Source organism: Lates calcarifer, linkage group LG24 (assembly GCF_001640805.2).
Source record: "Lates calcarifer isolate ASB-BC8 linkage group LG24, TLL_Latcal_v3, whole genome shotgun sequence".
NCBI lineage: Eukaryota > Metazoa > Chordata > Actinopteri > Centropomidae > Lates > Lates calcarifer.
This window is the reverse complement of record NC_066856.1, coordinates 7,925,283-7,941,319: the sequence shown is the minus strand read 5'-3', so window position 1 is coordinate 7,941,319 and position 16,037 is coordinate 7,925,283. Positions and strand designations below refer to the sequence as shown.

The window sequence follows — 16,037 nt, the reverse complement described above, 5'->3', positions numbered from 1 at the left end:
AAGGGTTTCCAGGAAGTGTAATACTATGGCTTGACCCAAGTTTCTGTTGCAAAGAGAAGTCTCTAAGAGAACATTTTGTGACCATGTATATGTGTGGGTGAAGGTGTGTATTGTCACACCCTCACCAACGCTGCCAATGGCTGTGTCAACGTATTTGTGATATCAAGCCCTCAGCAACTGTCATGGTGTGTGTGCGTGTTTGTCAGAGTGTGCACATTTGTGTGCTTGTCAAGTGTGTTATCATGTTCATAACACTGCTATGTCATGTATCTGCCTGTATAGTATGTGTATTAAACTCCCCACAAGCTCAGTGTTATTTTAAACCATGCAGCTCCATCAATGTGTGTGGCTGTGTGTGTGTGTGTGGGCATTTATCTGGGTGTGTGATTTTGTCTGCAATCTCAGTGCTGTCCCAATCCATCCAGCTGATAAATGCACCCCACAGCGGGGGGAACACTGTTCTTTTCCAGTAACATCACTCCATGGACCCGAGGAGAAAACACCCTTGGTGTGTGCGCTGTAATGTGTTTGTGTGCGTGTGCACATGTGTGTAATATGAAGGTGTATAATGGTGCAGTCAGCGTTAGTGTCGTGAAGGACACGGAACCTGTTCCATCATGATCTAAGTCTGCACAAACACACAAGCACGCACATCCTGTCCACACACACACACAAAAAACAAGCACAGTAGGGACAGGGACAGTATGTGTTACCTGATACCTATTCCCTAACCCCACCAGACACACACACCTACACTCCTACACACACACACACACACACACACACTTATATCTTTGTGAGGACACTAGTTGACATAATGCACTCACTAGCCGCTTACTCTAATCTCAACCATCATGACTAAATGCCTAACCCCAATCTAAACCTTATTCTAACCCAAATCCTAAAATCAAGTCTTAAACCCTCAAACAATCCTTTGAAGTTGCGAGGACCAGGCCAAAATGTCCTCACTTGAAAGGTCTAAAACTCAAACTGGTCCTCACAAAGATAGAAGAACAATTACACATCCACAGAGAGAGACAGAGAGAGAGAAAGAAAGAAAGAGAGGGAGAGAGAGAGAGAGAAACACAGTTTGCGTGTTACCTGATGCTGCTCATGCTGCCTGCCTCTGATCCCAGTTTGCATCTCTCCAGCTGGGTGGCAACAATCTGACGCTCAGCCTCAAGTTCCCTGGTCAGGCGTTCAAACTGAAGTTCCTGAAGCAGTAAAGAAAAACAAAGTGTGCGTGAGACAGAGTGAGACAGCGAGGAAGACATAGAGAGAGTCGAGGTTCTGCTGGGAAGATCCTAAAGGTCTTTGCGCACCGGGGGCGTGATGAATAAACGACATGAAGATGCGAAATTACCCGCCTGCAAATATGCAAGCGCTGAAGCCCCACTATGGCCAGTCCTCAGCATATTATAGGATGTTGATGGCTCTGCTTAGGGACCTGATGGGGGATGCTAGCACTACATCTGAGGAGACAGAGGACCAACTAGGCAGAAGATTGACCCAGAGGAGCCTCTGGTAGTGTATGTGATTGGTTGATGCATTTATTCGCAGTGTGCTTAGAAAAAGCAGCCTCCATTTGAAAAAAACTTCAGTTCAAAAGTGCGAGATGTGAATTAATCAGAAAAAAAAGAACAAAACAAAAACATTCCCAGTGTGTAGAGACCTTAAGTATGACAGTTTGGAACTGATGCTTAAGTACCTATCTCTACCTCAGGGTTATCGAATCCCCCCCAAAAAACTTTTTATTTCATATCTGATTAGTCATTAGTGAGGGAAGGATGGGTGTGTTGAAAATGTTAAAATCAAAATATTCTTCATTAAATGTATGACGTTACCCCTTTGAAATAAATAATAAGTTGCTCTGGGACTGCAGCCTACTTGTTGTAGGAGAAGTGAAGCATTGTCAGCTGCAGGACGTGGAATCAGCTCAGGGCTGGAGAACAGTCATTTCACAGACTGAAGTGTCATCATTAACACGAACGTGATTGACAGGCGAGTAAAGACGTGAGGCAGATTGACTGGTTGAAAGCAAGAAAAGCACTTTAATCCTATCTGCTGTGTGGTGCAGGTAGACTGTGTCGCTGGAGTAGTTGAAGCACTCCTCCTGAAAGTGGGTTACAGACTGTAAATCTGTCTAACGAAGATATTTGTGAAATTCCTTCATGAAACGTGTGTTTGTTATTCCCAGATGAGTTGTCTTCCTGTTTATTTACACTGTGACATGATCACATTTAAAGGTGGTCCAGTCTTAAAAGAAGACAGACAAACAATTAAAATGATGACAATACAGTGACACTTTTACTGGTTGGATAATCTAATTTTATAATGAGACACATTCTAGATGATGGAATTTTTAGCATTTGAAGTAATGGGGTTTTGCAATAAAGTTTTCACAAACTGTAGCGTGAACTAGATTTAAAGGTGTAGAATAATACAAACTACAGATGAATCACCATGCCTAGCTTTTTTGTCAGGCTGCGATCAGACCAAAAATAGAGGAAAAATGACCTCTGACATAACTCCTCAGAGTCATTAGGTCCAGTCTGATGGTTAGTATAAGCTGCTGTACAGTAATATGATAAGCACTAAAATGATCATATCAGTCAAAATGGACTTCGGGGATACCCAAATGTAGACCCTGACAAGTTACATGCTCCTAGTTACAGAAGTAGCATGTATGCCTACACAGTGAGTGTTGGCATACATGCTACTTCTGGAGGAGGTGTGAGTGTGTGCCTGTCACTCTCACCACCCCTGAAAGCATAACCCTGCACCCAACCCTGTTTGTGAGTGTGCTGATGCATTAGCAATTGAAGTGGCTTACTGACAGTTACATATCAGTCATCTAGCTATGAGCCAGACAGATGAGATTTCAAAGCAGAAATCACTGTGGGGAAGCATGTGAATGCATGTGTGTGAGCAAGTGTGTGCGTCGCCACATGGAAGCAGATCAATGGCGCGCAAGTTATTGTGTATGTATGACTGCGGAGAGTGCGTATGCTGGTTTGATTGGTTTTCTCAAAGCCATTTGAAGCTCTGAATGAGTTGATCCCCGGTCTATCTCAAGTCTCCAACCTCAATCCCCTCTCCCGCCACAAACACGACAGAGCACAATGTAATTCATCTCCCCTTTTTCCACACATGCTTAAAGCAACCATTTACTCATAACTATGTGCACTCTTTCTTTCCCCCTCTCACTGTCCTGCTCTTATACACACATTCATGTACCTAGTCTCTTTTCCTCTCCCTCTCTCACATACACAGACATGTAAATACACATTCACGTGAGTGCCAAAAGTAAGCCCCTGACACATGCACTGACGGTCAAAAGTATTCCACTTTTTATTGAAATTTAAGAGCTGCCCAAGGTTAAAAAAAAAAAAAAAATCATGCATATTCATAGAAAACAGGCCTTTTGGAGAGACTGAGAAATTGGTTAACTTACAGCTACTGTAAACAATTCTTACAGCTGCCCCAACTTTTTTCGATTACTTACAAACCCTCTGTCTGTACAAAGGCACAAAACAAACTGTGTTCCTGCACCATTGGATGCATTATTAGGACGATACTATACTGCAGACTAGGGTAGTGCTGTATATATTGCTATCAGAATGGTGAGAAAAAGGCAAGTATCAAAGGAAGACAGACTGGTTGGTCAGGGGTTCATCCTACAGCAAGATAATGACTAGGAACATTAGAAGAGCAGAATGAGACCGTGGCTTCAAACCTAGACCCTAAAGAGCTGGTTTGGGATGAACTGGACAGAAGGTGAAAGCAACAACATCTATAGGAAATTCTGCAACAGTACTGGGCCAAACTTTCTGACATTTGACTTCCAATATAGAGAGAACGTGATGAGTTTCTTCAGCAGCTGGATAAGTCAAAAATTTAGATTAAATTTAGTTCACTAAGTAGATTCCATGATCCACTTTCGTCTTCTTTTCATTTACTTCCCTCACCAATTGTCCTTGCTTTCCTCCACTCACTGCTCTACCTCCAGTCAGTAACTGCTCTCTAGATTTTCCTTTCTCTACCTGTGACAAGATAAATCTCACACATGTGAACAACAAACTAGCAGGTTCAGCCGCCCCTATGATTTGCAAAGCAAGGTGATGCTAGGAATTTGAGTAGGGTCTATTAAACCCTCTGGACCCGTAATTTTAAATTAAAGCTTTGTTTTACAGCAAGGTGCCTGGTTTCAAAGCCTCGCTCTGCTCCCCACGGCAGACTGCTTTGTCACCTTGTTTTGCCACAGCAGCAACTGTTTTAAATCCTCAAGGTGTGAAAATGCAAATCCCTGCACCTAAAGCAGCATTATGCTAACTGATGATATATAATACCTCGACAATAAAATATCTTAAATGCCTTCTAAGGTAACATGGTAAATGCTTGAATGCCAGAACAGATGGAAAACTGGTTAGGTCAGGTCTACATTGGGGTGAAATTTCTTTAATTGTGCATAAACCTTTGTCACACTTTTTCTTCATTCAAATCCATTTGCCTAAGGAAGTGCTATTTTGTTGATACGTCCCAATAAATGATGCCTACGAAGATGAAGTGCGACTGACAAAGTCTTTCAAAAGCACCCTCATGAATCGGCCAAGGGCTAGTACCAGTATTTCTACCAGACGAGCGAGTTTAACTAATTTGTCCAATTACATGCCGCCGCGCACTTTGATTAGCTGAAACTAGATGACAGTAAAGAGCAGATTTGACACCATCAAAACTAATGCAGGAACGGTAGTTTCCGAGCTCTGTGCTGCAATTTGGGTTTTATCTACAATTATGGATGCTAAAATGTTCTTTAGAGGACTTTTTGACTTCTGTGATTTGGAAACTACACATCTGTATTGTATTATAAGTATCAGTGCGCACTACTACACTATCGTGAACAGCAGTATATTCAAAGCTGCTGCTGTAAAGCACTACCAGAACTTAAGAACAACTGACTTCACATCAGAAAGTTTCTGCAATGTTTTTGAGACAAACTTATTTTGTTGAATTATGTTTTTAGCATCTGCCAGCTCGATAAAATTTGACAGAGGAAATGCTTACTTGTCTGAAAATTATGAAGCACAGTAGATTCAAACTGACACCAGCATGAAATCTGGGTAATGGATCGAAAGCAAATTATTATATACTGGAAAAGTCAGGATATATTTTACCAACACTATGAGTAAGATTTTCTGCAGAACAGTGGAGGAAAACTTCACATTATGTAAATGTAAAACTAACTAGAGTGAAAAAGAAGCGCATACAAGCTATTAAACTTGGCCTGCCAGAATGAACCATAAGATTAGGCGAAGTGTGAATTATGAGAAAGATTAAAACAGACAAGAACAGAAAGGTGTATCTGTACAAAACAACTGCTAAAAGCCTCAGTACTTGGACATTATGCACAGAGAAGTAAATTTGGAGACAAGCATTTTTTTTCATGTAATACATTTAAGGAAGACAACCAAGCTGTCTCTTCGGTGGAGGCAATTTATCTTCTCTACTGTGTTTTAACATTATCTGGATGTCATCTCTCTAAGAACATTGCAACAATGCTGATGTTGGATCTCTGTACAGCTAGGATCATAATATAACCTTAACAATGTGATATCTTCAACATTCAAATCAAAAGATAGGAATCGCCATAGCAGCTATTTTGATAATTCTCCATGTAGACTTTATGAAATATCCACTTGTTTTGCTGATTTCGGAAGTTGTAACATGATTACAAACAATTTGTTTTGTATGTAATAGTATATTTTACCTTGATGCGTGCACAGACCACAGTCCAACTGATCCAAAAACTGATGAGCTGGGAGTTTCAGCTGGCCCTCTTTGTGCTTCGCCTGTGTGTTTCTATCAAAATGCACAAGGTGTAGGATTCCACTACGTGGTGCATGTGCTGTGCGTGTGTGTCACCGCCTCCCTCTCAGGAATGAATAAAGCAGCAGCCGCCGCCTTCAGCCACAAAGGTCTCTATGGCAACTGCAGAACCTCATCCACCCGTCAGCATTATATATTAGGTCCTGACTCCTCCCAAACACAGTCCCTGCCCTTTCACATACCTGCACTGCTCTCACAGGGGTGACTGCATATCCACAAAAATCAGAGGGTGGGGGCTGGGAACTATAGTCACAAGTGCTTTTAGAGTGAAAGAATGCTTATTATGTCTAAATATAGTGCACTCAGTGTAGAACACTGACTTTGATTCATGACAGAAAACAATACTACTAACATTTTGATCATTTAGTAATATACAGTGAGTGCCAGCAGCAGCTACTCAAACACTGTGCTTCAAATATGTTGAAAGAAAAAAAAAAACTACCATGGACAGCTTTTAGAGCATGCTGGTTTTGAGTTATTTCCCAATGGTTTGGTCTGGCAGTGTTTTGCAGTGCTCCATGGGTGTCAAAGTCAACATCAGGTAGAGATAATAATGTACCAACACCTGGAGGAAAGTAACCACTCCGCTTCTTAGTGAGCAATATTTAGATATATAATACCGTGGGGCAAAACAGAGGAAATAATACAGTATGAATATATAGTGGCTTGCTGAGTAAATCCCACATGTAGATAATGTATTAAGCACTTAAAATATAGAGTGTATATGTTATTGTACATGCAAACTTGAGTACCTTCAGATATGTACTGCCACTTATATTGCCTTACAAAAATCCTCTACTCTGTTTTGGTGTCCTTCAGCGAGGCATTAAAGCTTAATAATTCTTGAACACAGAGGTGATATCTGACCTCCCTGTGGGGGAGGGCAAGAAAGAAGGAAATTCTCCCACTGGGATCCAGAGAGTATCACATCATCCGAGAGCAAACCCACAGAGCCAGCTTTATACAGAATAAAAACACTAAAGACTAGATAAAAACACCAAAAATGAAAACAAAAATAAAACAAAATCAAAAGTGAATTCTTTAAAAATCCTTTTTGTTGGTAATGAAACTGTTATTAAGCGTTTTTCACAACGCAACTCAGTGACAAGAATAAAGTCGTAGGCAACTGTTGCTGCATGACCAGGTACACTTCCAGGATCCAGCTTTAATAAAGTGCTCTCTGTAATTTCCACTTGTATTGGTTTGTTTTCATGTGAAGTATGAGCTTCACATCTTGATAAATAGAATCTACTCTCATTAGACTGTTTGAAGGGGTTGTCCAAAGGCAATAAAACAAAACACAGGCAACATTTTAAAGCAACGCATATGGGGCAAACACAGGGGCATACTGCAGGAGAACATAGTCCTAACCCATGCATCAGAGCTTTAAATGGAATAAAGAGCAGCCTTGGCCTTGTTTTGTTTCACCACGGCTAGTATGAGAGCTAACACCAGTATAGTTCTTTTTCTGTTTAAGCTAAATTTTAAGGACAGTGTGTGCTGCCTGTGTGTGACTGTCTGCGTGTTTCTGGAGATAAGGCCCAATCATTATAAAGTGGCCTATGGGCAGCTATTAACAGTGCTGTTTTTGGATGGGAGACAAAAGGCTATCAAATAGAGCTATGACCTTCTAGCTGAGAAGTAACTCTCTCTCTCTCTTGCTCTTACATTCTTTCTCTCCCCTTCCCCAATCAGCTGAGAGGAATGGGGGGAAAAAAAGCTGAGACGAAATGAGTGGAATGAAGGAGTGGGAAAGGGAAATGTGAATGGGAGCTGGTAAAAAGGTCACTCTCCTCTTCTCTGTTACTCCCATGCATATTAATATTCTCCACACAGTAGCAATCACCCCTGTTCCTCCTTTCGGAAATCACAGCTGTGATTCATGCAGCCTAGGTATGGTTCAAATTTAGCTGAGATTCAGCTCTCTCTCTCTCTCTCTCTCTCCTCTCTCTCTCTCTCTCTCTCCTGTACTTGTCTTCTCTGTCACTTTAATGAGTGTGAAAAGTCAACCACAAGTCAGGAGAGGAGCAGCTGGGAGGGGAAGGGAACAAGAACTGGAGGACAGAATAGAGTAAGTATAGGGAGAGAGTGTGGAAGCAAGACATGGGAGACTTTGATGTCTCTGTTGATGAAAGTCATATGAGATGATGGCCGAGGGAGGGATACCTGATCCACTGCCTCTGCATGTGCATGTGTGTTTGCAAGAAAGAGAGAATAAGAAAAAGAGACAGAAAAGAAAGGACAACTGATCATCTGACCATCTTAAAGACTTTTTTTTCCTTTAACAATGTAGGTATTGTATGTCTAAGTCTGAACACTATGGTTTACTGTTACCTGACATGGGCCATGAGTGTGTATGTTCTTGCACCTCTATCTATCTTTGAGAGAACCAGTACCAGGTTGCAGACTTTTGAGTGAGGACATTGTTTTGTGTGTGTGTAAACTCACTCGGATTACGTTTTGCTTCAGGGATGATTCCCGCTCATTGCCACTTGGATCATATTCGTACATTTTCGTCTCCTTAATTCCAGTGGTTATGATAACGCTGTACTAACATACTTAATTGCTGAGATCTGGGAACGCAGCAACATCACTATAAGTCAGACAGGGCCAGAACCTGGATCAGTCAGACTCAAACAGGTTGTAAACAAGCCAACAGTTTCACCGTGTTATTTACCATTACATTTGGAGAGAAATCGAAAAACGACTGCACAATTAATGTCGCTAATAGAGCATGAACAACTACAGAGACTGTCCTCCTGTAAAGAATGAGCCCATAGGTCATCTGTGCCAGCAGCTTATTACAACCCATAGTTACATTTTATTGTTAGACAACCTCCAGCAGTTGTATAGTAATTATGATGGGAGCAAAGGGGGAAGTCAGGTGATGTACTATAGAGAGCAACAAAGTTCACATTAGGAAGAGGGATGGGGTGGATGGATGGGGTTGACCATGTTTCTTTTAAACATGACTGTTCCACAACGACAAACGACTGGAGGACTTGTTGCAACTACAGCGAGCATGGAAAGTCAACCAAGGAGACTAACAAAAAATGGATTTACAACAGGCCGTTTGAGTAGCTTATTATTGTTTTGTTGTTTGTTTTTTTTTCAAATAAGTTATGATCCAAGTTGCAATAAACATGAATCATCCTTTAAGATGACAGGTTAGGTTAGATTAAGTAATTGTTTAGGGTTAATATTAACGTCAGCAATATATGAAAAGTGTGTGCATTTCTGTGTAGGTGTGTATGCAGGTGTTCTGGCCATCTGGCAAACACTGGTGGTACTAGACAAAGAAATATTACCCAGCTTGGTCTGGCTCCATTCTGCATCAACTTTGCTCATTAGCACCTATCTTTTTTTTTTCCATAAGAGATGATTCATTATTGTTGTACACCAGGGATACTAGTCCTTCCTATCACAGTGATGACTGGCACTTTAAGCGTCAGCCTGTGTCTAACGAAATTTAATTTACATTAGCAGCAGTACCTGAGGGGTGTTCTTTAATGTGATTATGGGTACGACAGTAATGCAATGGACAGCACATCAGCACTGATAATAACAGTAAGCAGTTCCATTGAAGGGTTTATGGCTCATGTTCAAGAATCTCATGCTTGACTGTCAATTCTGAGAGACTGAGAGTGGGTGGAGAGATTCACCTGTCAGTGCACAGGGGAGAGGAGTTAGAGAGGAGGAGGAGAAGTTATATAAGGGCTGGGTGTATTCTGTTCAAATCCTTTGTCTGAGACCATGCTGCACCACTAACACACCAGTAAGTTTGCTTTAAATGATTGTGCTATTTCATTTTGATGACTTACGGCTTAGATATTTTGATCTATGTCTACATGCTGTGCACCCTAATTTAGTGTGTGTTTCTGACTTTCTGACAGATCATGATATATTGTTTTGGATCTGCTTGATATGCCAACCTTTAATAATAATATTAATAATAATAACAATAATAATAATGATAACAACAACCCATTAATGGCGAGAAATAGTCAAAACTGCCTTAGTGGAAAAAGGAAAAAAACAAGTGAATCCAGCTGCATCAGTGACCTCATAACATTAAATTCTTCTAGATTTATCAGCAACTACAGGCAAGACCAAACCAAACAACCATTAGGACACTGCTCTTCAGGTCTTGTTTATCCTGGTTGGAGGACTTACAGATGCAGGGGAGACATAACACAAATAAAAACTGGAGTTATGCGTGATTATTTCCAGTAATACCTCCTGTAAAAATGGTTCAAAGTGAATAGAAAAGGAAGGAGGGTGAGCCAGGAACAGAAAACAGACAAAACTGTTTAGTCTGTAATAAAGTTTGCTTTACCTAGTGTTCCAGTAAAGCAACTAAAACTGCATGGCAAAATAATTTTATCTAACTGCTGAAGTGGAAAATCTAATTAAAATATCATATCTAAATATAATCACTATGACCAACCTTTAGTAACTTTAGTTTTGTGACTTAAGTCTCATTATTCTGTTTTCTCAAAACAAGTCAATGACAGTGGAGGAAAAAGACTTGCAACTGAAGAAACTGTCACATATGACATTTAAATCCACTTCTAGAGTTTATTTTTACACATATGCTTTTCCCTAGCAAAAGGTATTATGTCCTAAGAAGACGTAAATAATACAAACATCATTCAAGTTAAAAGAAAATAAATTATAACCTCATTCTTTTAATGTCAACAGTTGGCGCTGGCAAGTTGCACCTTGGATAAAGTGACACACCCAAGAAAAATATTTTTTTTTAAAATTGCAGCGATACAAAGAAATGAAGTGTTAAAATGTATTCTCACATGCTCCCTAGACACGTCAGAAGTAGGTCAAGACAGTGAATTTAACGTTTATGTTCTGGTTTCTGTTTTGAGGGAAGGGAGTTGATAACAGTAAGCAAACACTGACTTAGTTCAAATCATTCTGTTTTGAACCTGGGACTGCTTTAAACACCCTTAGAGAACAAATTTGTTTGTACATGGAGTTCTATGTAACTGATGATTAGTTAAATCATGTATGGTGTGGATCTTATCCTACCTTAATTTTGTAGCAGGGTGTTTTACTAAAGAGGCAGCTGACAGCACATTTTGGCAGAATTTCATTTTAGCCTCTACCTATCTGTAAGTAACTTATAACAAACACACAGCTGAAGTTTTTTTCTATTTTATCTTAATCTAAAAAATGAATGGGTTACAGTGTATCTAATACAGAAAAACATGGCCATTCTTAATCAAATTTTAAGGTATTGAGGTGTTGTGATGTTGTGATGTGTGTGAAAAATTGTGATGTAATTCATCACCACCACCTCACATGTTCTGCCCTGAATTTTGAGTATTTTCACTTCTACTCAAACTTTCAGTGTTAGATAGGAGTGATGTTGTGTTGTGTTGTGTTGTGTTGTGTTGTGTTGTGTTGTTAAATAAATATGAGCCAAAGATTAAAATATCTCTGGTCCAGGCAAAGAGGATTTCAGAAAAACAGCTTCAAAGACAGCTATATCAACAGTTGAAAATAAGCTATGAATGAGAATGAAGATGAAGACAACTGAAAATATTTGTCATACTTTTATATGTAAAATCTTCAAACCATGATCATGGTACTGCACTAGTAAACTACTGGACATGACCAAAAGCAGCAGCTGTACCTGTTAGAATTTTGGATTCTAATGCTCCTTTAAAAAACTGCACAAACCTAAGACGTATGACTGCCAACAGCTGGCCCATAACAGTTTTATATGCATTATAAATATTCAACACACAAACACAGCAATACAGATCTTTCCCTCGTTAAATTATTTAAGGGCTCAGTGGGCAAAATGAAATCATCTCTCAGTCTCCAATTTCACTCTCCCGCTCACTCTGTCACACTCTCTCCTCCTTGTTTTAGTAAGTCTCCCTGTCTTTCATTGTGTGTGTGCACAAGTGGGCTTGTGTGCTGCATAACAGAAAACCCTGAGCAGCCTGAAAATAGTGGTTTGGGTATTAAACAAACTAAGTGGGATGTCAGGATGGTTAAACATACATGCAGACACACACACACACAAAGACACAACACAGCTCGCTCTGTCCTAATTATGTCCACATATTAGCATAGCTTTGGTCTGTCAAAGTTACATAAGATCAGAACAAAATAAAAGGGAATACTGAAAAAGAAAAGAAGGCAATATTTGGAAATAGAAGGGCAGGAGAGAATAAAAACAAAACTTTTGCTGATTATATCCTTCTTTTAGCCATGTTCAAAAATAGCAATGTATCCTTGCCAAATCATGCATGTGTTTGCATGTGTGCCCGCTTGTGTTACACACGCTAACACACTACTTGCTTAGTATATGATGTCAGGTTTAATGTAAGTTGTTAAGGGCTTTTGTACGCTCATTCATACATGCACATAAAGAATGCAGATGTGAGCTATTATGGTTTTTCATGTCCCATTGTGCAAGACTGTTTCACTTAAAAAAAAATGATTGAAGTGTTATTATTATTCTCATAGCTGAATCCACCTGTTATCCACCGCTATCGGGGCGGGAGGGAGGCTGGGGAGGGTGCAGGGGGGGGGGGGGGGCAGCTGCTGGCACTGGCATGGGTCGCCCCAACATCAGCTGGCCCAACTCTGGCCTTTCGAAAGTCTGCCTCTTGTCTCATGCTGTTATGAAAACCACAGGATGTGATAATTTGCTAATCCTTTATGACATATATTCAATTGAAAACATGACAAAAACAACATATTTAATATTTTACTATTTGATCTTATCAATTTTTTGATAAGAATATACTCATTCTGAATTTTATGCCAGCAACACATCTCAAAAAAGTTGAGACAGCGCCAACAAAAGGGAACATTGTGGAATGTTCAAAAAACACCTGGAACATTCCACAGATACAGATTGGTAACAGGTGATATTATCATGATTGGTTACTACTACATGATTGACAGGGACGTCCTCGAAAGGCTCAGTCATTCTCAAGCAAGGATGGTGCAAGGTTCATTACTTTGTGAAAAAACTGTGTATAGGAAAATTAGTCAGACAATGTTCTTTAACTTTTGAACAATGTTCTTAAAGTGAACATTGTCCTTAAAACTGAGGGATTTCACCATCTACAATCCATAATATTATCAGAAGATTCAGAGAATATGTAGAAGTTCCTGCACATAAATGTCAAGACCAAAACCAAGATTAATGCTGATATGATTGTGTAAAGGACATCACCACATGGGCTCGGGAACACTTCGGAAAACTGTTATCGGTAAACACCGTTCATCACTGCAGCTACAAATTCAAGTTAAGACTCTATCAAAGCCAAAGCTATATATCAACAACATCCACCAGCACCGACTACTCTGGGCCCAAGCTCATCTGAGATGGACTGATGCAAAGTGGAAAAGCGTGCTGTGGTCTCACTAGGGCTGTGACGATAAGTTTATTTCCTAATTTGACACTATCATGATACTAGTTCTCTACTTGTTTTTTTAACACTAGACCATGGGGAAAAGTTGAATCATACGCTTCTAAAGACTTTATATCATGAGTCATATTTACAAAAACAATGTACATCACACCCACATTTCAAATTGTTTTTGGAAATCATGGACATTGTGTCCTCCGGGCTAAAGAGGAAAAGGACCATCCAGATTGTTACCAGCCCAAGTTCAATAACAGCCAGCATCAGTGATGGTATGTGGGCGTGTTAGCGCCCATGGCATGGGTAACTTGTACATCTGTGAGGACACTATTAATGCTGAAAGGTACATACAGATTTTACAGCAACATATGCTGCCATCCATATGACATCTTTTTCAGGGACTTCACTGCTTATTCCAGCCAGACAATGCAAAGCCACATTCTGGACGTGTTATACCAGCGTGGCTTCATAGAAAAAGAAGGCAGGTACTGGACTGGCCCGCCAGCAGTCCAGACCTGTCATCCACTGTACACATTATGAAGTGCAAAATAAGACAATGGAGATCTTGTACTGTATAGCAACTGAAGTCATATATCAAGCAAGAGTGTGAAAGAATTTCACTTTCCAAACTTCAACAATTAGTGTCCTTAGTTCCCAAACACTTACTGAGTGTCATTAAAAGAGAAGGTGATGTAACACAGTGGTAAACATGGCCTTGTCTCAATTTTTATGGAATGTGTTGCAGGCATCAAATTGAGAATGAGCGTATATTTCCAAAAAAAACAACAGTCAGTCAGTTTGAACATTAAATATACTACATTCAATTGAATATAGCAACAAAAGATATGTAAATCATTGCATTCTGTTTTTATTAATGTTTTACACAGTATCCCAACTTTTTTAGAATCAGGTTTGTATATAAATGATCAGTGTCAAACCTCTATAGGAAAAGAAAAACACTTCTAATTGGTAGTTCCTTGAGAAAGTGTGTGGGTGGCAGCATTCGTTAATGTCATTTGGTTAAGGTTATTTTGCTATCTCTTGAATGCATGTGTGTGTCCACCTATCCATGTTTGATTGAATGTGTGTGAACCGTTTTCTGAAGTGCAACACTGATTAACTCCTTTGTGATTAACTGTGTAAAGTGACGGGCAGTTTACTTTTCATATGCGGACCACAAACTAATCCCTAACTCACTCTCTCTCTCTGTGAATACTGTGTAAAAGTTCGACTGTATTTAACTTGTGATGAATTGTCTAATTAGTGTGCTTTATATAGGGAAGGCTATTCACCACACGGTTCCCACTGTAAATACTCTCATCCTTCTTCTCTCCTTCCCTTGCTTCTCTTTAATGACAAATTCAATAATAGCAACATAGGAAAGCTTACACAGACAAACATAATATTCTAGTTCCCAGCTAAAACACTGGATATGCACTTGCACTTGGCACACACAACTACACAAACATGCAATACAGCACAGTGATGGAACAAAGCAGCAAACATAATTTGGTCTCTACAGTGCTAAAACTATAGTAGTTAATACAAAATAATACACTCTATTTACAGTTGAGTTGAGTTCTATAGCAGCACTTCATTACTTGCCTGCCATTTATTGAACGGTTTTTATTATCATTATTATCATTACTCCTTTGTGTTGATGTCAGTATTGATGGTATGGTAATATACACTGATTAAAAAAGTGAAGAAACCACTTCTTTCATTTCTGTCACATTTATTGAGACCACATTTATTGGTAGTCTGAACAAACGTCAACAGTGAGAGAAGCACAAGGCATTTTCCATGTTTTGTTTTGGGGTTTTTTTTCTTTCTTTGTTGGTTAGACTCACTGACAGCTGATGTACTGTGGGTGGAACAGTACATTTTCTCTCTCTTTTTTTTATCATCAATTTCCTCTTACCCAGCTCACAAAAAACCCCAAAAGACAGTCAAAAGTCAAGGCCTGAAACCAGCTGTTGTAAAATAAACACAAAACTGTCAGAAGGAGGAGGCAGTATGTCTAGTATATCTGATGAGACCTTACAGAATGATTGCCAATAAATGTAAAACTTGTATTGCTTTAAGAGTTTTTCAGAACTCCAAAACCTTAACAAAAGTTAGACCATGTAAGCACAGTCCCTTCATATTAAAAACAAACTTTAAAAAGTACGTTGCAAATACCACTTGATCCAGGCCTTATTTGATAATTGATGTCATTGTCATTCCACAGATAATCAAGTCTCATTCATAAAGTGTTAAATGTACTAGCTACTATTGATCCAATCTGGGCTTTTTAATTGCTACCTTAATCGTGTGGTCCATCCACTGTTTCCAGTGGCCCTGATATTTTCAACCATCTCTGAGGTCATTAGGTCACAGTGCCATTTGGTTTAATGAGGTCTGCTGCTGTAAAACACAGATCCATAAATCAAGTCCTTTGTTTAAAAGAAGATAATGACCAATTAGTCAGACTTGTTACAGCAATCTCGTCTTCATGACTTGGCAGGAAATCCTTGAAAATTACTTCATTGTCTGTCAACACATTTTAATGAATGTGTAGGGGGTGCATATGGCAACCAGCCATTTAAATAGCCAGTGATAAATTGAAGGTCTTATTTTACATGTGGGAAATGCAAAGTAAAGGATGGCTGACAAGGGTCAAGGTCAAGACAGCTTAGAAGCTAGAAAAACACGACTATGACCCAAAAGGTTGTCAGTTTAAATTCCCTGTCTGTATTAGGATAT

The 16,037-nt window shown here is 39.5% G+C and overlaps 1 protein-coding gene across 1 annotated transcript in view; it reads right to left on the bottom strand.

Moving 5' to 3' along the window:
• Nucleotides 1–16,037, bottom strand: part of ctnnd2a (catenin (cadherin-associated protein), delta 2a) — a 286,657-nt gene that overhangs the window by 170,862 nt on the left and 99,758 nt on the right. Inside the window, 1 exon segment of the mRNA XM_051067006.1 lies at nucleotides 1,102–1,214. Coding sequence (XP_050922963.1) covers nucleotides 1,102–1,214 — 113 coding nt within the window.